Here is a 23993-nt window from a genome sequence, read left to right on the forward strand (position 1 = left end):
AAGGGAGAGGGCTTTCTCTGTGGTGGCACCCCGACTGTGGAATGCCCTCCCCTTGGAGGCCCGATTGGCGCCAACATTGATTTCATTTCAACACCAAGTAAAAACATGGCTTTTTAACAAAGCCTTTGATGGTTAAACTCACTGGCACATTGTTTTAACTGTTTTAACTTTATCTATTGCTTTTAAATTATATATTGTTTTAACTTGGATCATGGTTTAATTTGTTTTTAACTGTGTATATTTATTGTTTTATACTGCATGTTTTTATCTGTACGCCGCCCTGAAATCTTAGTGATATAGGGCGGGATATAAATATTTTAAATAAATAAATAAATAAAATAAATAAATGTTCCATTAATATGGTCCTGCTAATCCTGGCCAATATTTTAGCCACAGACTTCTACCCAAATGAAGCTTCTGGATTACATACATTCAAGGCAGTAGCATATAGATTGAATTACAATAATCTATCCTGAAGGTGACTAGAGCCTAAACAGAAGTCAGTCTGACCTCTTCAGAATACCAAGTATACCAGCTGAAGTTGGTAAAAGGCACTCTTGGCCACTGGATGCCATTTATGTATCTAGGAATACCTCCAAACTACTTCTTCAGGGGCAGTGCAACCCTACTGAAAACAGGGTGAAAGTCACTGGACTTTCAAAGTCACCAGAATCCCCGATCAAGAATCCCTCTGTCTTTTAGCATATACTAAAAATATGGGTCTGCCAAATGTCAGTACAATTTCACACATCTAGAAATGGACTCTAGTCCATGAAAGCATATGCCCCAATAAATTCATTAGTCTTTAAGGTTCCACAATATATAAGTCACATAGTCTGTCCCCCCACCCCAGTTTTAAAACTTATGCGTTTACTTTTGTGGTGCTGTGAGTTTTGTTTTCTTGTTGTATTTTATGCTGCATTTCTTATGGTTTTATGTTTTATCTTGTATTTGTTTATTGGCTAGATAACTTTATATTATGAGATGGCATACAAAACAGTTTTTAAATATATATAGACGTATTCTATTTCTGCACTGCTCAATAGCCGAAGCTCTCTAAGTGGTTCATAAAACAATAATAGAAGAACATAATTAAGCATAACAGCAGCAGTGCAAAGTTATAAAAAGCATTAACACAGTTTTTCCTCTAATAACAATTTGTATTTACAATATTATATTGACCATAGTGGTGCTTGTAAAATTTTCACTTATTATGTGAGACATGTGAACATATGGTGTTGCTCCATTTGGAAGCCATGACATTTATAAACAACTTATCATACAACATTGCTGTTGACCTTAGATACGTATTAGACAGGATAATACTTTAATAATAATTGTTTTGTTTTGAGAGGAAAAATACATTTCAGAGGGTTGTCGATGCTGCATCCATATTTGCCATAAATGGTTCTATTTATGTATGTTTGTTCTTTACAGATGATCATTCCAGAGTAATGTTAATGCAGATAGATGGAGTTCAGAGTTCAGACTATATTAATGCTTCATACATAGATGTAAGTGAATAGCTTTTCTGCTTAAATTACAATTTTTAAAAAAGTAAGCAGCACATTGACGTAGTGTTTTAAAGTGTATCTTTTTTGTATTTTCTATTAAAAAGAATTATGTGCTTCTTTTTCTCCCAGGGCTACAAGGAGAAGAATAAATTTATAGCAGCTCAAGGTATTTTTTAGTTTCCGTTATTGCATGTACTTCTCTTTTCAAAGGTTTTGTTCTGTATATCTGCATGTGCAAAACAATTTCAGAGATGTGGACTACAGTTTCCTCTTATGTTGAGTCTAACCAAAACTTTTAACAAACTCAGATTTTAAACATTTTATTTATTCATTTATTTGTGACATTTATTTACTGCATAATATAATAAACTCTCAGAAGTTCACAATATTAAAATACAATGTTAAAAACACAATATTAAAACACAGTATTAAAAACACTTCCAACTGCAGTAAAAATTAAGGAGCTGTGAAATTGAGTGGCACACCCCAGGAAAAACATGGGTGAACAAGTGTGTTTTCAGGGGGTGTTTAAAGATGCCACATTTTCCGACTCCCAAACTATACCAGGGAAGGTTTTCCACATGGTGGGTGCTGCTTCAGAGAAAAGCTGCTGTCTGGGTATTTTATGATGACATTCTGTTCATTTTGGAATGACCAGCAAGGTCTCCTCTGCAGATCGTAAAAGTCTCCTGGATGTGTATAAGGGAAGGTGGTCTGCTCGATATCCTGTTGCCAAGCTGTTTATTTTTCTGATATTCATGAATCACATACATTAATAGAAATTTCTAAGCAATGTACAAAACAATAAGATCATAATTAAATATTGTGTGTTATTGCTGTATACAAAAGTCAAGACTATCTTCCTTTGGAATGCTTGTTGGCAAAAGAATGCTTTCAATAAGTGCAAAAACCTGTCTAATTTGTAGTAGTATGGTTTACAAAGCCCTCAGGACCAGGATACCTAAGGGTTGCTGAGCTCATCAGGCAGTAGTGCTGGGTTTGTAAACAAGTACCAAACCCTTAAACCTGGCACAGTAGCATGTCGGTAGCCAGTGTAGTTCCCTCACTATAGGAGTAGTATGCTGACAGTAAGCTGCTCCTGTTACTAACATGGCTACGACTTTCTGCACTAACCGCAGCTTCCATTCCAACTTCAGGGGCAACCCCACATAATTTCCAATGAGTGGTCCACAGTGGTCAAGCTATCCCTTTAGTGGAAAAGTGGAATAAAAATCATTTTAACTAAATAAAGTAAAGATGAGATTTGGTAACTATCCTCCTTGCATCATTGCTTGAGTTCTGCATAGCTTTTGATTCAGTAGTTGTATCTCTTGTGTGTAGGTCCTAAGCAAGACACAGTAAATGATTTCTGGAGGATGATATGGGAACAGAAGTCTGCGACCATTGTCATGTTAACAAATGTGAAAGAGAGAAAAGAGGTAAGACACTGTCACAGAGTGTGCTCCTTTTAGATACGTGTACAAACTTGTGAACATTCTAAAGACACACATTCAAGTGTCTTTTTAACATTGGCAATGGTGCATCTATAACAAAGAGGAGAAACTGAAATAGGTTTCTGTTCACCACTCTGCTGCTAAGATCATCTTCTTGGCTCGCTGCTCTGACCATGTAACTCCACTTCTGAAATCTCTTCATTGGCTTCCAATTCACTTCAGAATCCAATATAAACTTCTCCTGTTGACCTACAAAGCTTTTCACTGTCTAGCTCCTTCCTATCTCTCCTCTCTCATCTCACACTATTGCCCCGCTCGTGCTCTTCGCTCCTCTGACGCCATGTTTCTCACCTGCCCAAGGGTCTCTACTTCCCTTGCTCGGCTTCGTCCATTTTCTTCTGCTGCCCCTTATGCCTGGAACGCTCTTCCAGAACATTTGAGAACTACAAGTTCAACCGCAGCTTTTAAAGCTCAGCTAAAAACTTTTCTTTTTCCTAAAGCTTTTAAAACTTGATTTTGTTCTGACTTTATACTGTTAGTTTTACCCTACCCAGTGCCTGTTTACCCTACCCTGTGCCTGTTTGCTTTCTCTTCCCCTCCTTATTGTTTTATTATGGTTTTATTAAAATGTAAGCCTATGCGGCAGGGTCTCGCTATTTACTGTTTTACTCTGTACAGCACCATGTACATTGATGGTGCTATATAAATAAATAATAATAATAAATAATAATACACATGCTTCTTCAATCAATGGGGAATCTATTAAATAGAAGCAAGTATTTAAAATGCATGCTCATTAAGTTGGGGTTATAAGTTGGGTTATATACCACCCAGAGAGCTTCGGCTGTGGGGCGGTATATAAATGTAATAAAATAAATAAATAAATTGGGGGAAGTAACTTGGTAGAGCAATTGTAATTAAAACATAAGCATGCAAAACAATTAATTTTCAAAACCTGGAGAGAGAGTGGTATGTTGGGGAAAACTAGTTCTCTCGGAGGCTGACTCTGTACCTTAATCTAGGCCATGGATATGCACTGACTGTTCAGCCTCCTGTAGGAAGGGTTTGTCAGTATGAGTGGTCAGTGATTTGGGGATTAGATAAATCGGGGTCCCCAACACTCTTGGAAGCAGACTGGAGAAAGCATTTGAGAATGCGGGTGAAAGAACAGAACTGAAGGTTTGTCCTAAGAAGAGAGCTTGCATTGCACAGGCACAGTAACAAGAAGGGAGGGGAACTATCTGAAAATTCACAAAGCAACTACATTTATTTTCTACTTGCTTTTACCCAAGTACACATTTTACCATTTGATGTCAAATGGAGGGCTCCCCCTGGGTGGTCTGGGATATAAACAGTATAGGAACTGTACCACCCAGAGCATCTTGCATGAAGTGACTAGAGCTTCAAACTGAACAGGTTAAAGGTTAGATCCAATTATTCACATGTACACCATAGAAAAGGGGGTGGACATTACAATTGTAGAAAGATGTCTAAAGACAGATGGGATTCAAGCATAGCTTTTAATGTATCTGACCCATTTTTATAGCTGAAGATTGGAGCATGGTGAAACTCCTTTCGTTCAATGGCAACATGTTAAATGTGTCTGTTTAAAACGCAGAACGTTTTAGTGCAGAATGGTTTGGGGCTTTCAGGCCAGATTGTCCCTCACATCATCCACTGTGTGCCAGATGACACTGTGTGCCAGATGACCCTCACATCATCCACTGTGTGCCAGATGACACAGCCCTGATCCCTGACATCACTTGTCCTCTTTCTTCTTCATGCTGGAAGGAGGCCCGGAACTGTGCCTCCTCCTAGGATGAAGATAGGCACCTAGGCTGCCTCAAAACCCCATTACTATATCTGATCTGACATCACTATCACTGATCTGATCTGTAGATAGCAGCAGGGACTCACCTGTGTGGGGAAGAGTGGATGGTCTCCCTGGTGCAGTCAAGTCCTGCTACCCTGCAGCATGGATGAGGGGAACTGGACATTGAGGCTCGCCCATGCTGGGGAGAGCAGCCTCCCATCCCTGCTGCTATCACTGATCTCTCTAGGCTTAGCCTGGGCAAAATAAGCAGTGGATGAGCCACAGAACTGCAGTATTCTGCACCCTGCAGGACTGTTCAATCTGGGTTTGTCTGAGGTTAAGTGGGATTCTGAGCTTTGTCTCTTCCTGTGAGACATCAGTCAGACCTCTTGTCATGGAACTTGGGTTATTTATTTATTTATTACATTTTTATACTGCCCAATAGCTGAAGCTCTCTGGGCGGTTCACAAAAATTAAAACCATAATAAAACAACCAACAGGTTAAAAACACAAATACAAAATACAGTATAAAAAGCACAACCAGGATAAAACCACGCAGCAAAATTGATATAAGATTGAAATACAGAGTTAGAACAGTAAAATTTAAATTTAAGTTAAAATTAAGTGTTAAAATACTGAGAGAATAAAAAGGTTGACCAAGAGTCCAGAGCTTCGCCACTGTCGGAACTGATCCAGGAACTGGTACACTTTCTGGGTTTTTATACACTTTAAAGAAAGTGTATAAAGAAATAGACACTTTATGTCTATTGTGACTAAAACATGTAAGTTGTAGGGAAATTCCTAAGTATCAGGAATTTCACTTCCTTCCTGAAAATGAAAGGTTTGGTCACCCTTCTGCCAGAGCCATCCGTAAAATACAAAAGAGGATACTTTAAACAAATGGATTCTCGGTCCAGCGGAGGGGTTTCTCAACTTGGCAAAGTTGTGAAACCTTTGCAGTCTATTCAATTTCTCTTATTTACACGTTGAAGGCGTTTTATTCTAATCATGACTGGGAAATAATTTTAGGACTGGTTGCTTGCATATTTGATCAATTTTATATTCTGCCTGCCTTGAGTCCCTTAACGTGTATGCAGTTTTGATTGATATCCTGTGGCCAAAAGCTGCTGAGCGATCTCCTTTGCTACCTTTCTCTTTAAGGTACCCTGTGTGTGGCTGCCAATATCCAAGTGGTTGTAGGGTCTGACCTCTAGCCAAGCAGTCTGTGATTAAGACTTTTTCAAAGTTATTTCCCCTCATCCTGTGTGGAGCCGTCCCATAGCCCACAAGACTCTTAGTAATATAACCACTTCCTATTCTAGTTCTTTAATAAGATTTTAGTCTCTGACACAATTGCTGCAGTATGACAACCTAACTAAACCTTTTGAGCTTACAAAAAGTCAGTGGTGACTAACTCAGGAAATTAATCTGAATCATGTCAGCCTTTTGAATCATGTTTTTAGCTGAAAGATAATTCCCATGTGAAATTTCAGGCTTTAGTCCTGAAATTTTAGCAGGTAATTAGTTTTAAACTTATATTTTTTTCTTACATTGCTAAAAAATAGTATTATTTGTTGTGCAACTGTTTACTATCGGATAATAGAAATTTGTGTAGAGTTGGTAATTATTATGGGCTCATCTACACCAAGCAGGACATTCCATTATGAAAGTGGTATATAAAAGGCAGGAGCCACACTACTGCTTTATAGCAGTATTGAAGTGCACTGACAACTGTTGGGGCCCACTGGCACATACCATATTCCCCTTTCATACCACTTTCATAGTGAAATATCCTACTTGGTGTAGATGTGTCATGGACCCCAACAGTCGTCAATGCACTTCAGTACCACTTTAAAGGAAAAAAGGAAAGGAACCTCTCGTGCAAGCACTGAGTCATTACTGACTCTTGGAGGGATGCCAGCTTTCGCTGTTGTTTTCTTGGCAGGCCTTATAGCGGGGTGGTTTGCCGTTGCCTTCCCCGGCCGTGATTACCTTTCCCCCAGCTAACTGGGTTCTCATTTTACCGACCTCGGGCGGATGGAAGGCTGAGTCGACCCGAGCCGGCTGCCTGAAACCAGCTTCCGCTGGGATCGAACTCAGGCCGTGGGGAGAGTTTCAGCTGCAGAAACTGCTGCTTTACCACTCTGCGCCACACGAGTAAGTGCACTGCAGTGCACTTCAATACCACTATAAAGCAGTAGTGTGGCTCCTGCCTTTTATATACCACTTTCATAGTGGAATATCCTGCTTGGTGTAGATGAGTTCCATCTTAGATTTTAAAACACATTTGAAAACTCATTTGTTTTTGTTAGCTTTTGGTTTTTTAGCCTGATTTACTGTTCATATTGCTATGATTATTCCCTTATTTCTGTTTTTGTGTAACTGCTTCCCCCTTCATATGTTTGAATGTGATTTTAGACTGTAAGCCTCTATGTAGGGTATTGTTGTTTTATTTGTATATTCGGTACAGCACCAAGTACATTGTTGGTGCTAAATAAATAAATAAATAAATAATGGATGAGCCCTACGTTGGGAAAAACTAGTGTCAATTACTTACTTGTTTATTTATTTATCATATTTATAACCCCCTCCCCCCGGCTCCTCAGCCAAAAAAAGGCTCTCGGAGCAGCTTATAGTTAGTTAGCAAAAAAGACAGTCCCTGCCCTTGGACTTACAGTCTAATAAAGACATGACACACAAAGAAAAGGAGTCCAAGAGGGGAGAAGGAGAGGGAGAGAGATTAAGTGGACCGGGAACAGGGCTGATGGGATTGTCCTGCTCCCGAAGGAGGGGAGTCCAACTAGAGCAGGCCCCAATGTTTCCTCCACCTGCTCCTGTCACCTTGTGCTTTCTTTACTTGACCGTGTTTTTCTCTTCCTAATTGACTGGAATTTTTCAATTAACAAATTTTACTATAGCGTATTCAGGCTAGTGTTTGTGTGTGTGTGTGTGTATGTATGTGTATTTCTTGTTCATACATTTTAGGGAGCTAATTAAAAGTGAACATGGTATATCTGGAAGCTAGAAATGAAATGGAGACAATAAAACAGTACAGTCCCTAAGAAGTATGAACCTTTTCATTGCTCTCCTTGTATTTAAAAAAAATGTTGATGGAATTCTCAATAATTCTCTTTTTATATGCCATCTAAATTTTTTAAAAGAAGGCATGTTACCACCCTCTGTCTCTGTCTATCCCTGCTACAATAGCTCTAGTCTGCAGGCAACTGGTATTTCCTATTCTGTAATTGATCCTATACTTGGAAAAATTGGCTTTTAAACATCAGAAATGCAAAGGGGATGAAGCCATATCTCAATGGGTGTGTTCAGACGAATATCTGGGAAGAAGAAGCCATTGGGGAGTCTCCCCTCACAAGACCTGCGTGTGCAGACTACATTTGCATAACCCCCGATGATGCAATGTGAGTCGGCACATTTTCCAAACTCAGTGTGTGGCACTGCAGCGGGGGCTTCATACTGAACCTGCAACCTGTACTGCACAGTTGTGGGTTGTAGGGTGGGTGTGAAGCCACCCCTGCTGCACCTCATGCAAGGTTTGAACAGCAGCCAACCCATGCTGCATCACCTGGAAATAGGGGAATTGCAGCAGTGCATGCAGCACACACGGGGGCAGGGGGAGAAGCTATGATGGCTTCTTCCCCCTGCACAATTGTCTGAACCTAGCCAATGAGGTTTTGGTCCTGCGATATCCCGTAACATACTCTGAATTTACTGTGAATGTAATTAGATGGTCACAGTCAGTTTACATTTTAAAATTTAAAAAAGTATACTGTAACTAGTTTCAGAGCAATTGTATATTTTTGTAACCAATCAGTTCTGGAGCGGCATACAACACAGTTTCACCTGTATGTGTTTGTGTTCCTAATATTTACATAGGACAAATGTTTCCAATACTGGCCTGATCAAGGATGCTGGACTTATGGAAACATCCGAGTTTCTGTGGAGGACTGTATAGTTCTTGTAGATTACACTATTCGGAAGTTTTGTATTCAGCCAGTAAGTAATTACTTACTTAGTATTATAAAACGTTCCTGGTCTGTGTACTTTTTTAAAGCAAATAATATTTGGAATTGTATGTGTGTGTTTAGAAGTAACATTCAGATGAAAATTCAGCGTTGCTTAATGCTTACTTTGATTTTCTTAATTATATTGCGTAAGATTTCTAGTGAGATTTCATTTGGAATTTCATGCACAGTTTTGATCACTGTAATTATCTGGTTCACACATAACACTAACCCATGGTTTATTTAACCCATAGTTAATCAGTGGTTTGTTGTCCTACCCAGGGTTTATCTGGAAGACTACTGAAAATAGTGAAGATTGTTTTCTCAATCCCTGGGTTGCTTATTTCCTTCTTCTTCCTTTGCACGCTCTCTCCACCCATTGATTAAATAAACCATATGTGAATCTGGTCATTGTCATGAACCACTTCAGGCTCTTCTATGACCTCCTTTTCTGAAGCTTCTTAAGAGTTCCTTTTTACTGCTTATGTGGTTCAGGCATTAAGGCAGATGCCTTAACTTGCAATTTTCTCACTTTTTTGCTATATTAGTGAGTTTGGAAGGGTCCTTAATACTTCTTTTTAAGCTGAAGGGTTTTTGAACCTAGACTATGCTGCTACTGTTGATGTGTTTTGTTAAGAGGGAGGGATCAGTCACATCAGTAAGTTGTCTGATTCTAGCCCAGGATATAAATGGTCATATTCATATTTTGTTTCTGGATCTCTAGCAGGTTTCCGATGGCTGCAAAGCTCCAAGGCTTGTGACTCAGCTTCATTTCACCAGCTGGCCTGATTTTGGAGTGCCTTTCACACCTATTGGAATGCTCAAATTCTTAAAGAAAGTAAAATCATTGAATCCTACACATGCTGGACCTATTGTGGTTCACTGCAGGTATGTGTACATATATGTGCAGGTACATGCATGTATGCTTATCAGTCTCTTGGAATTGGGCTTAATAGGGACTGGGCAAAACCAGTTTTTGTATCCCTCAATTCCTGTCTGACGGATTTTCACTCCCAGGTTTCTGAGAATCTAAAAACTAGCAAAGAAAGGGTAGGATTAATTTCTGGATCTGTGTTGGCAAAACTACACTCATCTTCAGTATAAGGAAAAGCTTAACTTTATTCAGAATATATAATCCTCTCTTGAACTAAGAATATATTCTGCAGGTTTTTCACACTACATTTCAGTTTACTCATTGAGAATTGTTAATCTGTTAAGAGATCTGGGGTATAAGAGTTTACTTAAAATAACTAGCTTATATCAGAGTATGTTTTATCAAAGTGTGTTCCAATGTAGACCATAGAACTTAAACTTCCTTATTTTAGTGCTTAAGCTTCTTGAAAGGATGTTACAGTAGGATAAGAAAAGGATGTTATGGTAAAGTAAAGAAGCAGACTCTTTATTTTGCAAAACCAAACATAAATATCTCTAGTCAAGAACTGCTGCAGATCGCCCATCTGACACAGAGACATTGGTTTGTGGGTTCATGGGTGCATTTGGAAGTTTGAGGAAGTGTTGAGGGTACCAACATAAATTGCCTGCATTTGGGGTGTGGCCATTCGTTGTACTGCTCAATGACATGACACAGAAAAACAAATGACACCAAAGTTGTTAAATTGTAGAAGAATATATTCAAACTGTCTTTAAATGTTAAAGATAGGTAAATGTTAATAGCGAGGCAGATGCAGGGAAGTTAACTTGGGACAGCCTGCATCTAAAGAACATGTTCTACCATTGAGCTGCGAAGGACAACAGGCAGTAATGGACTGAACACGGTTTTCTCAACACAGGAAGAACAGGCAGGCAGATACATGCAAACACTTACACATACATAGTCACTCACTCAGGAAGGAGGACTGGATTTTTGTGGGGGGAGGAACTCCAGTCATCCTTCCACTCATACAGGCAGACTCACTGAGAGAAATGCACTCTCGCTGGATTTTGGTTGGGTAGTTTTCTCCACTCACAGGAGTACCTCTCCCTCGTGCTCACCAAGGAATAACCCCCAAACGCCACTCACAGGGCGCACTTCTGATAGCGGTAACAAATGCCACAGGAGAAGTAAACTGGGCCACTTAATCACTCACTCAGTAAAGTTGCTTCCCTTTCAGTGAGCTTTCCCACTGCCACCCCTACAACTCTCTCAGCCCAGTCACTCTCCCAGGGCATCTCACAATCCAGCCAGAGCTCTAGCTAGGGAAGGTGAGAAGCAGGAGGTGAGGAGACGAGAACAGTGGGAACGGCTCTCTCTGCCCAGTCCAGCCTGATCCCTTGCCCTTCCTCTTCCATCCCTCCTCAGAAAAAGATTTCCCGTTATGGCCCCACAGGCCCTACGAAGTGCCTGTTTAGCAGAGGGGGAGATAGCAGGCAAAGTGGAGGAGGGGAGGTAGTGGAATTAGCATGGTAAAATGGAGACTGCAGCAAGAAGTGGTGACAGTGGATGGGAAGGAAGGCAGAGGAGAAGAAGCTGGAGCAGCGTAAGTGAGTAGAAGGGGATGCAAGGGGTTGTGGTGGGGCAGGTGCACCAAACGGCACTATGATGCCAACCCTTGCTCTAAATACTAGTTGCAGAATGGGGACGTTGTCTTCAGGCTCTGCTTGTAGGCTTCCTGGAGCATCTGGTTGGCCGCTTGTCAGAAGCAGGATGTTAGACTAGGTGGGCCTTTGGTCTGATATAAATTTTATGTTCTGAAAATGGTGCTCTAGTGTTCAGCCAGGACTAGATGGACTCAATCATCATTCAAAGAAGTAGTAACAGATCAACTTCGAATTCACAGCTCCAATATGGTAGTGCACATCAGTTGGGAATCCCAAGTCAGAACGAGAGCATTCTTCCTAAGACTAGAGCTATGATTTATATTGATCTGAAGTATCTCAAGAAAAAAGAGGTGGTCTCCCTATAAACTAGATGCACCAGGGGGCTTGGATGATTTTCTTTTTGTGATCAGATATCCGTGGGGAATAATTTGTCCCCTGCTGTGTTCTGATAGAGCTGTTGTGTTTTATGCCACAGTGAAGTAGTGTGGGTTTCCCTGCAAACAAGTAAAAATGCTGCACACCCAAATTTCCCTTCAAACATAATTTCAAAAATAGGCCATTGTATGAAACTTTTCTCATGAAGGAAATATTATTTATGAAGCAACTACAGTCTACTAGATTAAGGGTGGTATCAAGTCATGTCCCCTCCACTGGTGGAAGGCTCTTTGATCCAGTGGAGGCAGAAAGCTAAGGAGGTGATTTGCACACATTCCTTCTTTCCCTCTGCAGCACCCTCCTCCCCCACACTGCCTGCCACACTGTTCCAAAGGGACCCACAACCCTCTAGAGCAGATTTTTAGGGGTTCAGAGGGAAAGAGATATAAGCAAAAATTGCCTTCCCCAACTCTCAGAAGCCGAGCTTCTGTCAGCAGCAGAGACACAATTGGATACAACCCAATGAAAACACACAGTCCCTGTCCACAAGCTTAGATATAATACAAAGAAAAAGGGGTTGGGGGAGGAAACAGGAAATCTAACAAATTACAGGCAGAAGTTCTTCATAGTTATATACTCTTTTTGTGTATGTGTAAGAGCTGTTCCAAAGTTTTCTATGGAGAGAATGAGAGAGAGATCTGTCAGGACCATGAAAGAAGTGGAGGGAGGCAAGCTGAGTCGGATTGAGGAAAGAAGAGTGAATCTTTAATTTTTAAATCATATTTGTAAACAATCAGTTCTATATCAACATGCTCTTTGTAGAATCTATTCCCAGATGTTATTGTAGAAGAAACTGTATTACTGATAAACTTTAAATTGTATCTATAATAGATTGGCAATGCTAGAAGGTCAAATATTATGTTTTAGAAAGCTGGAATAGGACATCATAACAAAATAAATAAATACATTATTAGAATACAAGAGAAAAGTTTATGCCTAGCACAGGATGCCATGCCCTTTTCCTCTGTGAAAAGAAGTCCCAAAATAATTTGTGGTGAATAGTTTGATCAGTAATCAGTAGTAATTGTGCTCCCTCTAGTGGTAGTTCTAGCATTTGCAATATTAAATACTATGATAAGTTTTTAGCACTGAACTGTATATCAATACATTATTAGCTTTAACTTTTATATCATTGTGGAAATGGTATAATATCACAGGTTCTAGAATTGGTTTTGGCATATTTCTTTGACAATATTTATTAATATTTATTTATTTGCAGCATTTGCATTTGGATCTGTGAAATTTTAGGATCACATCCCAATATAGATACAGATTTTTTATTGCTAATCCCTGGGCTTTTCTGAGGCATTTATCATATGCTTGTCATTTTCTACTCAGGGCTGTTTACAGGTTCTGTGGACAACATTATAACCCTCCAGTTTTGCTTCTCTGTCTGACAAGCACTTTCAGCAAGGTTTTATAGAACATGGAAAATGTGGTATATAATTGTAAAAGCAAGCAAAACCACATTTTCACTTGTGTATTTGTGCTGTTCTGCTATACTACAGTGCCACTTAGACACTGTGACATGGAAAAGCAAGAAAAGAAATGCTCTTTGTGCAGTGCTCAGATCTCAATTTTGTGACAAAACTGAAAGTAGATACAGCAGATTAACAGCCTCAGCCTCATGTAGGAAAGCTCCTTGTCTAACAATAAACTGAATGCAGCAAGTGATACTACTACTATTACTAAACTTATTACAGAATGGTGCTAGGTGTTATACAGATGTGACCTATTAAAGTACTTGTAATTTAAGTGAACAAGGAATATCAACACTAGAAGAGGGAGCCATAAAACCAAATACATTACTACAATATGTCTTGACCCAACTCTGCATTTCTTTTCTCTCTAAGTGCTGGTGTGGGTCGGACAGGCACGTTCATAGTAATAGATGCCATGATTGACATGATGCATACTGAACAAAAGGTTGATGTTTTCGAGTTTGTCGCAAGAATTCGGAATCAACGCCCACAAATGGTTCAGACTGATGTAAGTAAAAAAAACTCAGATATTTGCACAGACTTTCCCTGAAGCGTGACCTCAGTCCACAGTGTCATAGCTAAATCTAGTTGGCTAGTTGCCTAAAGCAGCCAATCAGGGCAGTAATTAGTAGTAAATTGGGCTGAAAAGGTGAAGACCTACTTTTTATTATTTATTTATTGCATTTCTATACCGCCCAATAGCCGAAGCTCTTTGGGCGGTTCACAAAAATTAAAACCATTCAAAGTATAAAACAACAGCAAAAGACCATGATATAAAATACTATATAAAAGCACAACCAGGATAAAATCAGCAGCAGTACAGAAATACAAATTTAAAATACAAATTTAAAACAGCAAAGTTAAACTTAATTTATAGACTGTTAAAAGACTGAGACAAAAAAATGGTCTTTGCCTGGCATCTAAAAAAAAATAGTACAGGTGCCAGGCAAACTGCCTTAGGGAGCTCATTCCACAGCTGGGGTGCCACAGCAGAGAAGGTCCTCCTCCTGGTAGCCACCTGCCTCACTTCCTTTGGCAGGGACTCATGGAGAAGGACCCCTGAGGATGACCTTAGGGTCTGCATTGACCAGGGGGTTGGACTCGATGGCCTTTTAGGCTCCTTCCAACTCTTCTATTCTATGAGTCTATGATATGAGAGGAGGCGTTCCTTCAGATAGCCTGGCCCAAGCTGTTTGGGGCTTGAAATGTCAATACCAGCACTTCATAATTGAAAGTATTTGCTCCCCAAACTCAGTGTAGCCCTATCTGTACCTGTTCACTGTTTTTATCTTAGAAGAACAAATGTGGGGAAGCAGAAAGAGAAAAAAAACTTTTATATTTGTTCCGTTGATGCAGGACTAAACAATCCTGACTGACTAATATCTGACATCCATTTTGTTCTTCACATTTGTTCTTCTCCTTGGCACAATTTCGTAATTGTGTTTTAAACTGTTGGGTGTTTTACTGTGGTTTTAATTTTTGTGAACCGCCCAGAGAGCTTCGGCTATTGGGCGGTATAAAAATGTAATAAATAAATAAATAAATAAATAAATAATGTGCTCTTTTTGAGAGGAGACCAATGTAAATGCTAGTTTTTTTACTAGACGTACTCTCTCTGACAGCTAATAAACCCTTTAAAGGGGAGGAAAGTGGCAGGGCAGTATGAAGCAGTGGAGAGCAGTTGCCAGGCACGGAGGACAAGTAAACAATTCTGATCTAGATGACCAATGGCCTGGCTCAGTATGGCAGGGATACGAAATATCTATATGACTATGATTGGCCTGCAGAGTTCCAGTTCTGTTAGCATGGTCTGGTGGATTTTTTCATGACTTTTAAGACACAGTTTTCATATTTTTTTTTCAAAAAAGGCTTTAGTGTTTGTGGTTCTAAATATTAGCTTAGGAATGTGTAGGCTATCAAGGAGGTCAATATTGTACTGAACTGGGTTTGAGTGGAGTTTCATACTGTCAGAGGAAGAACGTATGGCCACTGCACATCTCCTAATGCATGTCTCTGACTCAGTACTTCACCTCATTGTCTCTATGGTTTCATTTATTATATCCCTTCTTCGCCACAATGATTCCTGAAGAAAAGATAATTCAGCATGCAGCAAAAAAATTGTCATAAAGATACATCTTTACACGGCCTCATTAGAATGTAACGATAAACAATATAGTTTATTAGTACAGAAACAGGACTAATGCTCTGCCTTCCTCACTCCTCCTCTGGCACAGCACCAAGAAGGAGTTTGGATGATTTTGCTTCATCTGAATCCAGACTATGGTTGGTCTTAACTGTGGTTTAATGAAAAAAAAACAACTTCAAAATTTGATTTATGAAGCTGGCTTGTTTCAATAAACCATAGTTAAGATTAACTACAGCTTAGGCTTGGGAGGTAACACTAAATGATGTTTCCTTATGGAAAAGGAAAGAACATAAGAACATAAAAGAAGTGCTATGCCTAAGACTTGGCTAAGCTTGATCCTATAACAATTACTAAAGTTTATATTATATTGTTTAGTGTTATGTCTAAGCACAGCCTATATGCAATTTACTGATTTCTTCTAAAGGCAACAGTTATATTTTGTCTGATTATAAAATTGTGTTATGTAACTAAACATATTTCAAGTGTCCTAGTTTATAGAGCGTCTTGCTTCTTTACAGATGCAGTACTCCTTCATTTATCAAGCCTTACTTGAATACTACCTCTATGGTGACACAGAACTAGATGTGTCGTCTTTAGAAAAGCACCTGCAGCCATCGCACAATGCAGCACCAAATCTCGTCAAAATAGGGCTAGAAGAGGAGTTTAAAGTAAGCATTAAATAAGTTTTTACAAAGATGTCAGCTTCAAGCTTTAAAAGATGGAAATGAGTATTTATTTATATTACTCCACTTTTTAAAAGTTAATCGTCTCAGAACTTTGGTGTGTTTGTTTTGTTTTGTTTAAAATTTCGTTTAGTTATTGGCAACATCATGTTATCCATAGGTAAAACATCTAGAGTTAGAGTACACCAAAGATCTGTTATAAAGCTAATTCAAATTATGCTTTCTGACTAACAATGCCTCAAGCTTCCTATATGCATTTTTTGATTGCTGGTGAATTTGCAAATAACTTAAATTGAACAAAAGTAATTTCCCCTTCTCAGTGCAGGTACCTTTTGGAAGTTTCCGATCTTCCATTCATAGACAAGTTTGTGAAAAATCATACTATTGATAGTTGAGATATATATTCTATACTTGCATACTAACATCAACTGCAATCCGAGAGACAAATACGCAGAACAAAAATGAAAAATTTTAGCCCCTGCTAATACTTTTTATAGCTTCCTACAGAAGACAAAGAAATTAGTTGGTACTATACAGTACAAGCTTTCTGGTTTTTATTGCTAAATATTGGTGGAATGTGAGTATGTGTGAAAATAGAATTGCATTGCTTTTTTATCAGGTTTATCAGTAAGAAATCTTTCAGAATATTTTACTATGATATCTGAATTATTTTTGCATTCTGAGCTTCAATACAGTAATCCACAAAGTCCTAGCCTAATTTTCAATATGTGCCTTTTTTGCTGTAGAAATTAACAAATGTTCGAATAATGAAAGAAAACATGAGAACTGGTAACCTGCCAGCGAATATGAAGAAAGCCAGAGTTATCCAAATCATTCCATGTAAGATATTAATTTCCCTCTAAATAGAAACTGTGTAACTATTTCGTTAATTCAAATTGTTTAATAAAGTACAGTAATGTCATGCATTCAACAGCAGGTGGCACTGCTAGACTGAACTACAAATAAATTATATTGTAAATTTGATTCTATAAAAGCATGCAGTTCATCGCTTGTATAGTATTATTAATTTTAAAATGTTTTGTATTTTACAAAATCTAATGTATGGTATGTGTGTGTGTGCTTTTGTATTTTAAGATGACTTTAACAGAGTGATTCTTTCAATGAAAAGAGGTCAGGAGTACACAGATTATATCAATGCTTCCTTCATAGATGTAAGTACTTCTCTGCATGTGGAATAAGTGTATAACATGAATTTTTCAAATTTTAACAAGTTTTGAAATCCACCCCGGGTGGATTTGTGGAGTGTGCAGTGTCCTTCATTCTGGGGTCTGTTCACAGACAGATTCAAATTTTTCCCTGTTCTGGAAGATTATGCAGAGAATCCTGTAAGAAAGTTCGCAGCAAGTCACTTAATTTATGTTAGTACATAACATTCAGTGTATTGTTCCCCATTCCATTTGACTTTTCCCTGCATATATTTTCAAGCATGAGATACATTTCAGCAGAAATGAATGAATGAACAGAAATGATTTGCATAAATTTCGGGAAAGTAAAGTCTGTTGACTCCACGCAGCCTAGGAAGGCTGGTCTGTAGCAGATTTCGCAGGTCAGATTCTTAAAAATCCGAAATCATTTTAGTCTGTCTCTAATTTCTGCAGCATCCCTATTTAGGACTCATCAAGGAAGCAACATTGTTGCATGTGTGCCTTTATCATTGCCACATGAGCAGTGTTCAAGAGTAACTTGCTGTAGCTATGCCTTGCAGTGCAGAGACCATAGTGAGCGGTAGCTTGGACTAGATCAGTGGTTCTCAACCTGGGGCACTCCAGATGTGTTGGACTGCATCTCCCAGAATGCCCCAGCCAGCAGAGCTGGCTGGGGCATTCTGGGAGTTGTAGTCCAACACATCTGGAGCGCCCCAGGTTGAGAAAGGCTGGACTAGATGATCTCTAACTCAATGATTCTGTGAGAATTTTCAAAAAGAATCAATTCATCATCATTAAAAATATATGGTTTTGAATTTAAAAAGACAACAGAGAGAAGCAAACATCCTTGCTCTTTTTTTTCTTTAGAGTTGAGCTTCAACGAGGAGGGTCGACAATGTGTACTTCTTTCTAGCCTCAAGGGGGTCATCTTTATTTCCATAATGTCACCATTAGGGCCACAGTGGTGGAGTTCACCTCTGTTGACACAGTGAGCCTGTTCATATCACACACTAAGCTACGGTGGTTAAGCATTTTGAGCTAAACATTATGGCTTAGCGTGTCATGTGAACCATGACTTAGCATTTTGTGGGAACCATTCCTAACTGTGGTGGCGGCTACATAACCATGGTTTAAACACACTCACTCACTATTTGTTGCAAAAAGGGTTAGCAGCCTAACCATGGCTTAGTGTGTTGTCTGAACAGGCCCAATGTCGTGACCCTCATATATTGAGCTGACTGATAAGCCCTATTTAGGCATTCGACATCTCGTTAAATTAAAGGCATGGTGAGAAGGAGTGTACTAACCCTGCTCCATCTGCATGCGTTTCTGGTGTCTTCTACTAGTAGAGGGGGACTTTCTGAAGAGAAGAGCCTCCTGTATCCATGGAGGCTCTCCACATGATCCAAACTGCTGGAAAATCAGTGTTCAAAATCACATAGAAAGCCTTCATGAATCTTGTATCCAATGGAAACACACGAAGATAGGGAAGGGTTAGTGCACTTATGTGCCTTATGTGTTTACTATGCCAAGATGTAGAATGCCTCTTAAGATAGTTCTAGGAGAAATCAAAATAATTTTTATTCACAGCTCTGCTCCCACTGCCACCTCATTACATTTTCAGAGACAGAAATGACTTGGATGATAGTTCACTTGTTTTCTAAACCTTAATATATATTCCCCATGTGATTCTTCATACTGAACCTGGTATCTCCATCTTCCTCTTGCAAGTAAGGAAAGCCATTATTCAATAACTCGATGCAACCCTGGCCCTTGTAGTGTCAGAGGAAATGTGAGCTATTTGACACATGTAAATGCCACAGTCGACATACCTTAGCGAGATCCTTGGGCTTAACTAGGATTTTCTTGGGTTGGTGTTAAAGTTGTTTAATGGCACTGGCAGGAGCTTTACAACATTTCCTGACAGAAATATGTATTCTGATATTTCAGTTTGTTTAGATTTACTCTTAGATGGTTCAGAATTTTAAATTTCAACATAGCAGAAGTATCACGTCTTTTTGCATTTCTTTTTGCCTGAAGGGCTATCGGCAAAAGGATTACTTCATTGCAACTCAAGGACCACTTCCTCATACAGTGGAAGACTTTTGGCGAATGGTGTGGGAGTGGAAATGCCATACAATCGTTATGCTAACTGAAGTTCTGGAAAGAGAACAAGTATGACAATTTTGTTCAATGTATTTTAATGCTTTGCTATTAAAAACTTGTAAAACAGGACAAAATTCAGTGCAATCAACTTGCAGAGTGATTATAAAACGGTCCACAAAAATGCCTTGGATGCCCCCAGCACGCCTCAGGTGTTTTGGGGAGCAGAGTGCTGCACATCCCAGAGGCTATGCAACTACTACCAGTACTGCTCTACTCTTAGCTAGGAAGATTTTCAACTGCTCTGACGAGTCCAAAAATCTCCTGGCTAGGAATTGGGACAGTGCTGGCTGCAGTTGCATGGTTACTGAGCCACAGTCTCCAACATCAAGATATGCCTGGAGTGTGAAGATTCAAGTGAGTCTAACCTGGCTTGACCATTCTCACTATTGAAAATTCAGAGACCATTGCCACAATCCAGAGAAAGTTACACATAAACAAGTGCCAGCGAAATCAATGGGAATTAAGTGTGCTCAATTGAGTGCTCAGATGTCAAAGGGGCTTAATAGTGCTTACTTAGCTTTCTCTAGACTGCATTCAGTGTCTGCAACTACATCATAGCAAGAGGTCTGTATATTTGGTGTAGCATTATCCTACATTTGCTAACTAATGTTCGCTGGCAGGGAATCCCAAGGGCAATAGGATATTTCGGATCTCCCCCAGCAAGGGGAAATCTCTATAGCCCTTACCTTGCCAGTATCAGAGCTCCTACGTCCGTAGAAGCAAAAAGGGGACAAAATTATGCATGGTGTGGAGAATGTGGATAGGGAGACATTTTTCTCCCTTTCTCAAAATACTAGAACCCGGAGTCATCCCATGAAGCTGATTGGTGGGAGATTCAGGACAGATAAAAGGATGTACTTCTTCACACATCTCATAGTTAAACCAAAGAATTCACCTTCACATGATGGCATTAAAAGGGGGTTGGATAAATTCCTGGAGGGGAAGGCTATCAATGGCTACTAGCCCTGATGGCTATGTGCTACCTCCAGTATCTGAGGCAGTAAGCCTGTGTGCACCAGCTGCTGGGAAACATGGGTGGGAAGGTGCTGTGGCAACATGTCCTTCTTCGTTGGTCCCTGGTCGACAGCTGGTTGGCCATTGTGTAAACAGAGTGGTGGATTAGATGGACCCATGGTCTGATTCAGTATGACACTTCTTATACTCTTATGGAATGGATCAGAGGGCCTATGGGCATGCCAGGAGTGAATCCACAGCCCTTCCATGCCCCAGAACAATGAGAAAACTACACCAGCCCTGCAGCTGACATAGTTCATTTCCCTACCCATTGACATTCAGAAAGAAAGAAAGAAAAGACTGGAAAAGGAAAGAGGGGGAAAAACCACTGCTTTCCCCTTCTGCCCTGCTGGTGTGGGCCTGGTGTGGCTTTGGATTTTTCAGAGGAGAGTTTTGAAAACAGCACTTACTCCAATTTTTTTTAACATTACAGGAAAAATGTTTTCAATATTGGCCATCAGAGGATTCTGTTACTTATGGAGAGATTACCATTGAGATAAAGAGTGACTCGCTTGCAGATGCCTTAAGCATAAGGGACTTCTTGATTACACACAGTCAGGTACTTTTGATAACTTTTTAATTGTGTGTGTGTCCACTGTAATTTTCTGAACTTTAGGTTTTCTTTAAAAGTCTATGTAAATCTGATTCAGATGGTGAAGAACTATTTTCCATGGCCATAGAAAGCAGGACCCGAAATAATGGGTATAAGTTACAGCTACCTGGATTCCGATTAAATATAAGGAAAAACTTCCTGACAGTAAGATCTGTACAACAGTGGAACAGTCTACCTATGGAGGTTGTGGGTTCTCCATCTCTGGAGGTTTTTAAGAAGAGGCTGGACAGCCACCTCTCATGGATGGCTTAATTGGTTTTCCTGCACATCGCAGAGGGCTGGACTGGATGATCTTTGTGGTCCCTTCCAACGCCACAATTCTATGATTCTATAAGGTGTTCTATAAGACTATGGTTCACGCTTTGGTCACTTCTCATCTGGATTATCGCAATCTTCTTCTGACTGGCCTTTCTTCTTCTGACGTTAGTTTGTTAGTTTTTATTCATCATTTTGCTGCTAAGATCATCTTCTTGGCTCGTTGTTTTGATCATGTTACTCCACCCCTGAAATCCCTTCATTGGCTTCCAATTCACTACAGAATCCAATATAAGCTTCTCCTGTTAACTTCCAAAGTTTGTCACGGTCTAGTTTCTTCCTATCGTTCTTCTCTTATCTCACATTATTGTCCCGTTTGTGCTTTTCGCTCATCGAATGTTATGTTTCTTACCTGCCCAAGGGTTTCTACTTCCCTGGCTTGGCTTCGTCTATTTTCTCTCAAGGCCCCCTATGCCTGGAATTCTCTTCCAGAGCATTTGCAGACCACAAGTTCAATTACCGTCTTTAAAGCTCAATTGAAAACTTTTATTTTTTTCCAAAACTTTTAGAACTTTAGTTTGATCTTATTGTTTTATAATGTTGTTAGTTTTATTGTCCCCTGTGCCTCTTTGGTGCATTCCCTTACCTTTCTTGTTGTTTTATTGTGATTTTATCAGAATGTAAGGTGTTGCTATTTTATTGTTTTAATATGTACAACACCATGTGCATTGATGGTGCTATATAAATAAATAATCATAATAACCATAATAATATCTATGGACAATAATCTTGGCATAATTTGCTTAACTTTTGTGACCGTAAATAGAAATGCCCCAATAGTTAACAGGTTGCATAGTTGAATTTGAGAGACTAAACATAATTTATCCCATTCTTACAACTGTCTTAAATTTGTGGATTTCTTGGTTTTGAATGATCAGGAGAAGCTGGGAAGACTTGTCCGACAGTTTCATTTTCATGGATGGCCAGAAATTGGGATTCCTGCTGAAGGGAAAGGAATGATTGACCTCATTGCAGCTGTCCAAAAACAGCAACAGCAGACAGGAAACCATCCCATTACAGTGCACTGCAGGTAAAATATTCTTTTTTGTCCAAAGTTTGTCTCTTGATATTTTATTTATTTGGTTTTTTTAATGGGATTTACAAAAAAAGAATTAAATTCATTTTCAAAAAGTGCTAGGATAAGATCTAACTCTTTGTAGAAGTGTACGTTGTTCTATGGAAACTTAAAGAGAATGAATTTCCTGAACATTAGCAGCAGCATTTGGATAAACAGTTTTACAATTCACTCCGCTCAGTTTGATCCGGACTGGTGCTCAGTGGAATTCTGCTGGTGCAGTAGAAAAGGGAGGGGTGGCAATTTTATCCAGTTCTTCCTTCCCCCTGCAGCTCCCATGCTGTTCCAGAGACACTATGGGAAAAGCACAGGAGGTAGAGCTGGGGGTTGAAGAAAATTTCCACCCCTCCCATGTCCTCCAGCGTCCTTCCATTTGCAGATCCAACCTGGTTTTTCCATTTTATATTACTATGCAAATATTTATGCACATAAAATGATTGCAGGATTAAGCTTCTACTGCTTGAAAAAATTAGTTAAGTCCAGTATGAGCATATATTTCAGGAATGTTTGTCTTCACGGTAAAAAAGAAAAAGAACTCTTCCATGATTAATTTGTTTAAATTAAGCAAATCTGTATAATTTTATTCTGCTTCTGCCAGTCCTGGGGAGGGACAAAGGAGCTATAAGGGACACATTGAAGTTATTTTCTTTAGGAGAGACTCAATTCAGAGTATATTTTTATTGCAGTGCATATGGGTTTGGCAAGATACCTTGTTAAAGCAAAGAAATATATTTGTCTTGTAGTGCTGGAGCTGGAAGAACAGGTACATTCATAGCACTCAGCAATATTTTGGAGCGAGTCAAAGCTGAGGGGCTCTTAGATGTATTTCAAGCTGTGAAGAGTTTACGACTGCAAAGACCACATATGGTGCAAACACTGGTATGTTATTTTGTCCACAAAAATAATTGTCAAAGAATACTAGGTCATTTATATTCTAAGTGAAGAAAACAAAAGGTTTACTTTCTTACCTTTTTTAAAAAAAATCCTGTATTTGTTGTTTGCCAAACTCAGGGCTATTTATTTTCCTAGCTAAATAAATATATGTTAAGGAGCATGTAATGTGACTTACTCTCTCGTCATGAGTATAGGAATGCAGCCTTAAATTCTGCTATCTGGATAAATTATGCAAATTATATGAAACTGTATTTCTTTTATTCTGCATAATATATTCTGCTTCTACTAATCTAGGGATGGGACAAGGGAGCACAGTTTCCACCCTTTGGAAGTTGGAAGTCCTATTTAGCAACTCACAAGTTCACAAATGTTACTACTAGCTTACACAAATTCCTAGTAGCCTACCTGCCTATATTAGTTAGCAATTCATTGCATATGGAGAGCCTGAAAAAGCCTGGTAATGGTGGAACAAACTCATTTTAAATTCATGTAGAACTTTATTACATTTATGTTCCAGCCTTTAGATTCACTGTATGGTCATTTGGAGTAGATTCTATTGAGTCAAGACTTGGGACCTAGGGCCGCATTCAAGAGCTTCTGTCCACTTCCTGCTCCTAGAATCTGAGACACAGGGACACTTCAATCCCCACCCCATCCTTTGCTG

The 23993-nt window shown here is 39.3% G+C and overlaps 1 protein-coding gene across 2 annotated transcripts in view; it reads left to right on the forward strand.

Moving 5' to 3' along the window:
- Nucleotides 1-23993, forward strand: part of PTPRE (protein tyrosine phosphatase receptor type E) — a 129818-nt gene that overhangs the window by 102379 nt on the left and 3446 nt on the right. For both annotated transcript variants that reach the window (XM_063132810.1, XM_063132811.1), the window contains 13 exons: nucleotides 1438-1514; nucleotides 1644-1680; nucleotides 2856-2953; nucleotides 8676-8795; nucleotides 9528-9691; nucleotides 13630-13765; nucleotides 15922-16071; nucleotides 16833-16926; nucleotides 17182-17258; nucleotides 19293-19427; nucleotides 20866-20991; nucleotides 22239-22390; nucleotides 23179-23314. In XM_063132810.1, coding sequence (XP_062988880.1) covers nucleotides 1438-1514; nucleotides 1644-1680; nucleotides 2856-2953; nucleotides 8676-8795; nucleotides 9528-9691; nucleotides 13630-13765; nucleotides 15922-16071; nucleotides 16833-16926; nucleotides 17182-17258; nucleotides 19293-19427; nucleotides 20866-20991; nucleotides 22239-22390; nucleotides 23179-23314 — 1502 coding nt within the window. The remainder of the gene's footprint in view (nucleotides 1-1437; nucleotides 1515-1643; nucleotides 1681-2855; nucleotides 2954-8675; nucleotides 8796-9527; nucleotides 9692-13629; nucleotides 13766-15921; nucleotides 16072-16832; nucleotides 16927-17181; nucleotides 17259-19292; nucleotides 19428-20865; nucleotides 20992-22238; nucleotides 22391-23178; nucleotides 23315-23993) is intronic.

This window comes from Elgaria multicarinata, chromosome 8 (genome assembly GCF_023053635.1).
Source record: "Elgaria multicarinata webbii isolate HBS135686 ecotype San Diego chromosome 8, rElgMul1.1.pri, whole genome shotgun sequence".
Lineage (NCBI taxonomy): Eukaryota > Metazoa > Chordata > Lepidosauria > Squamata > Anguidae > Elgaria > Elgaria multicarinata.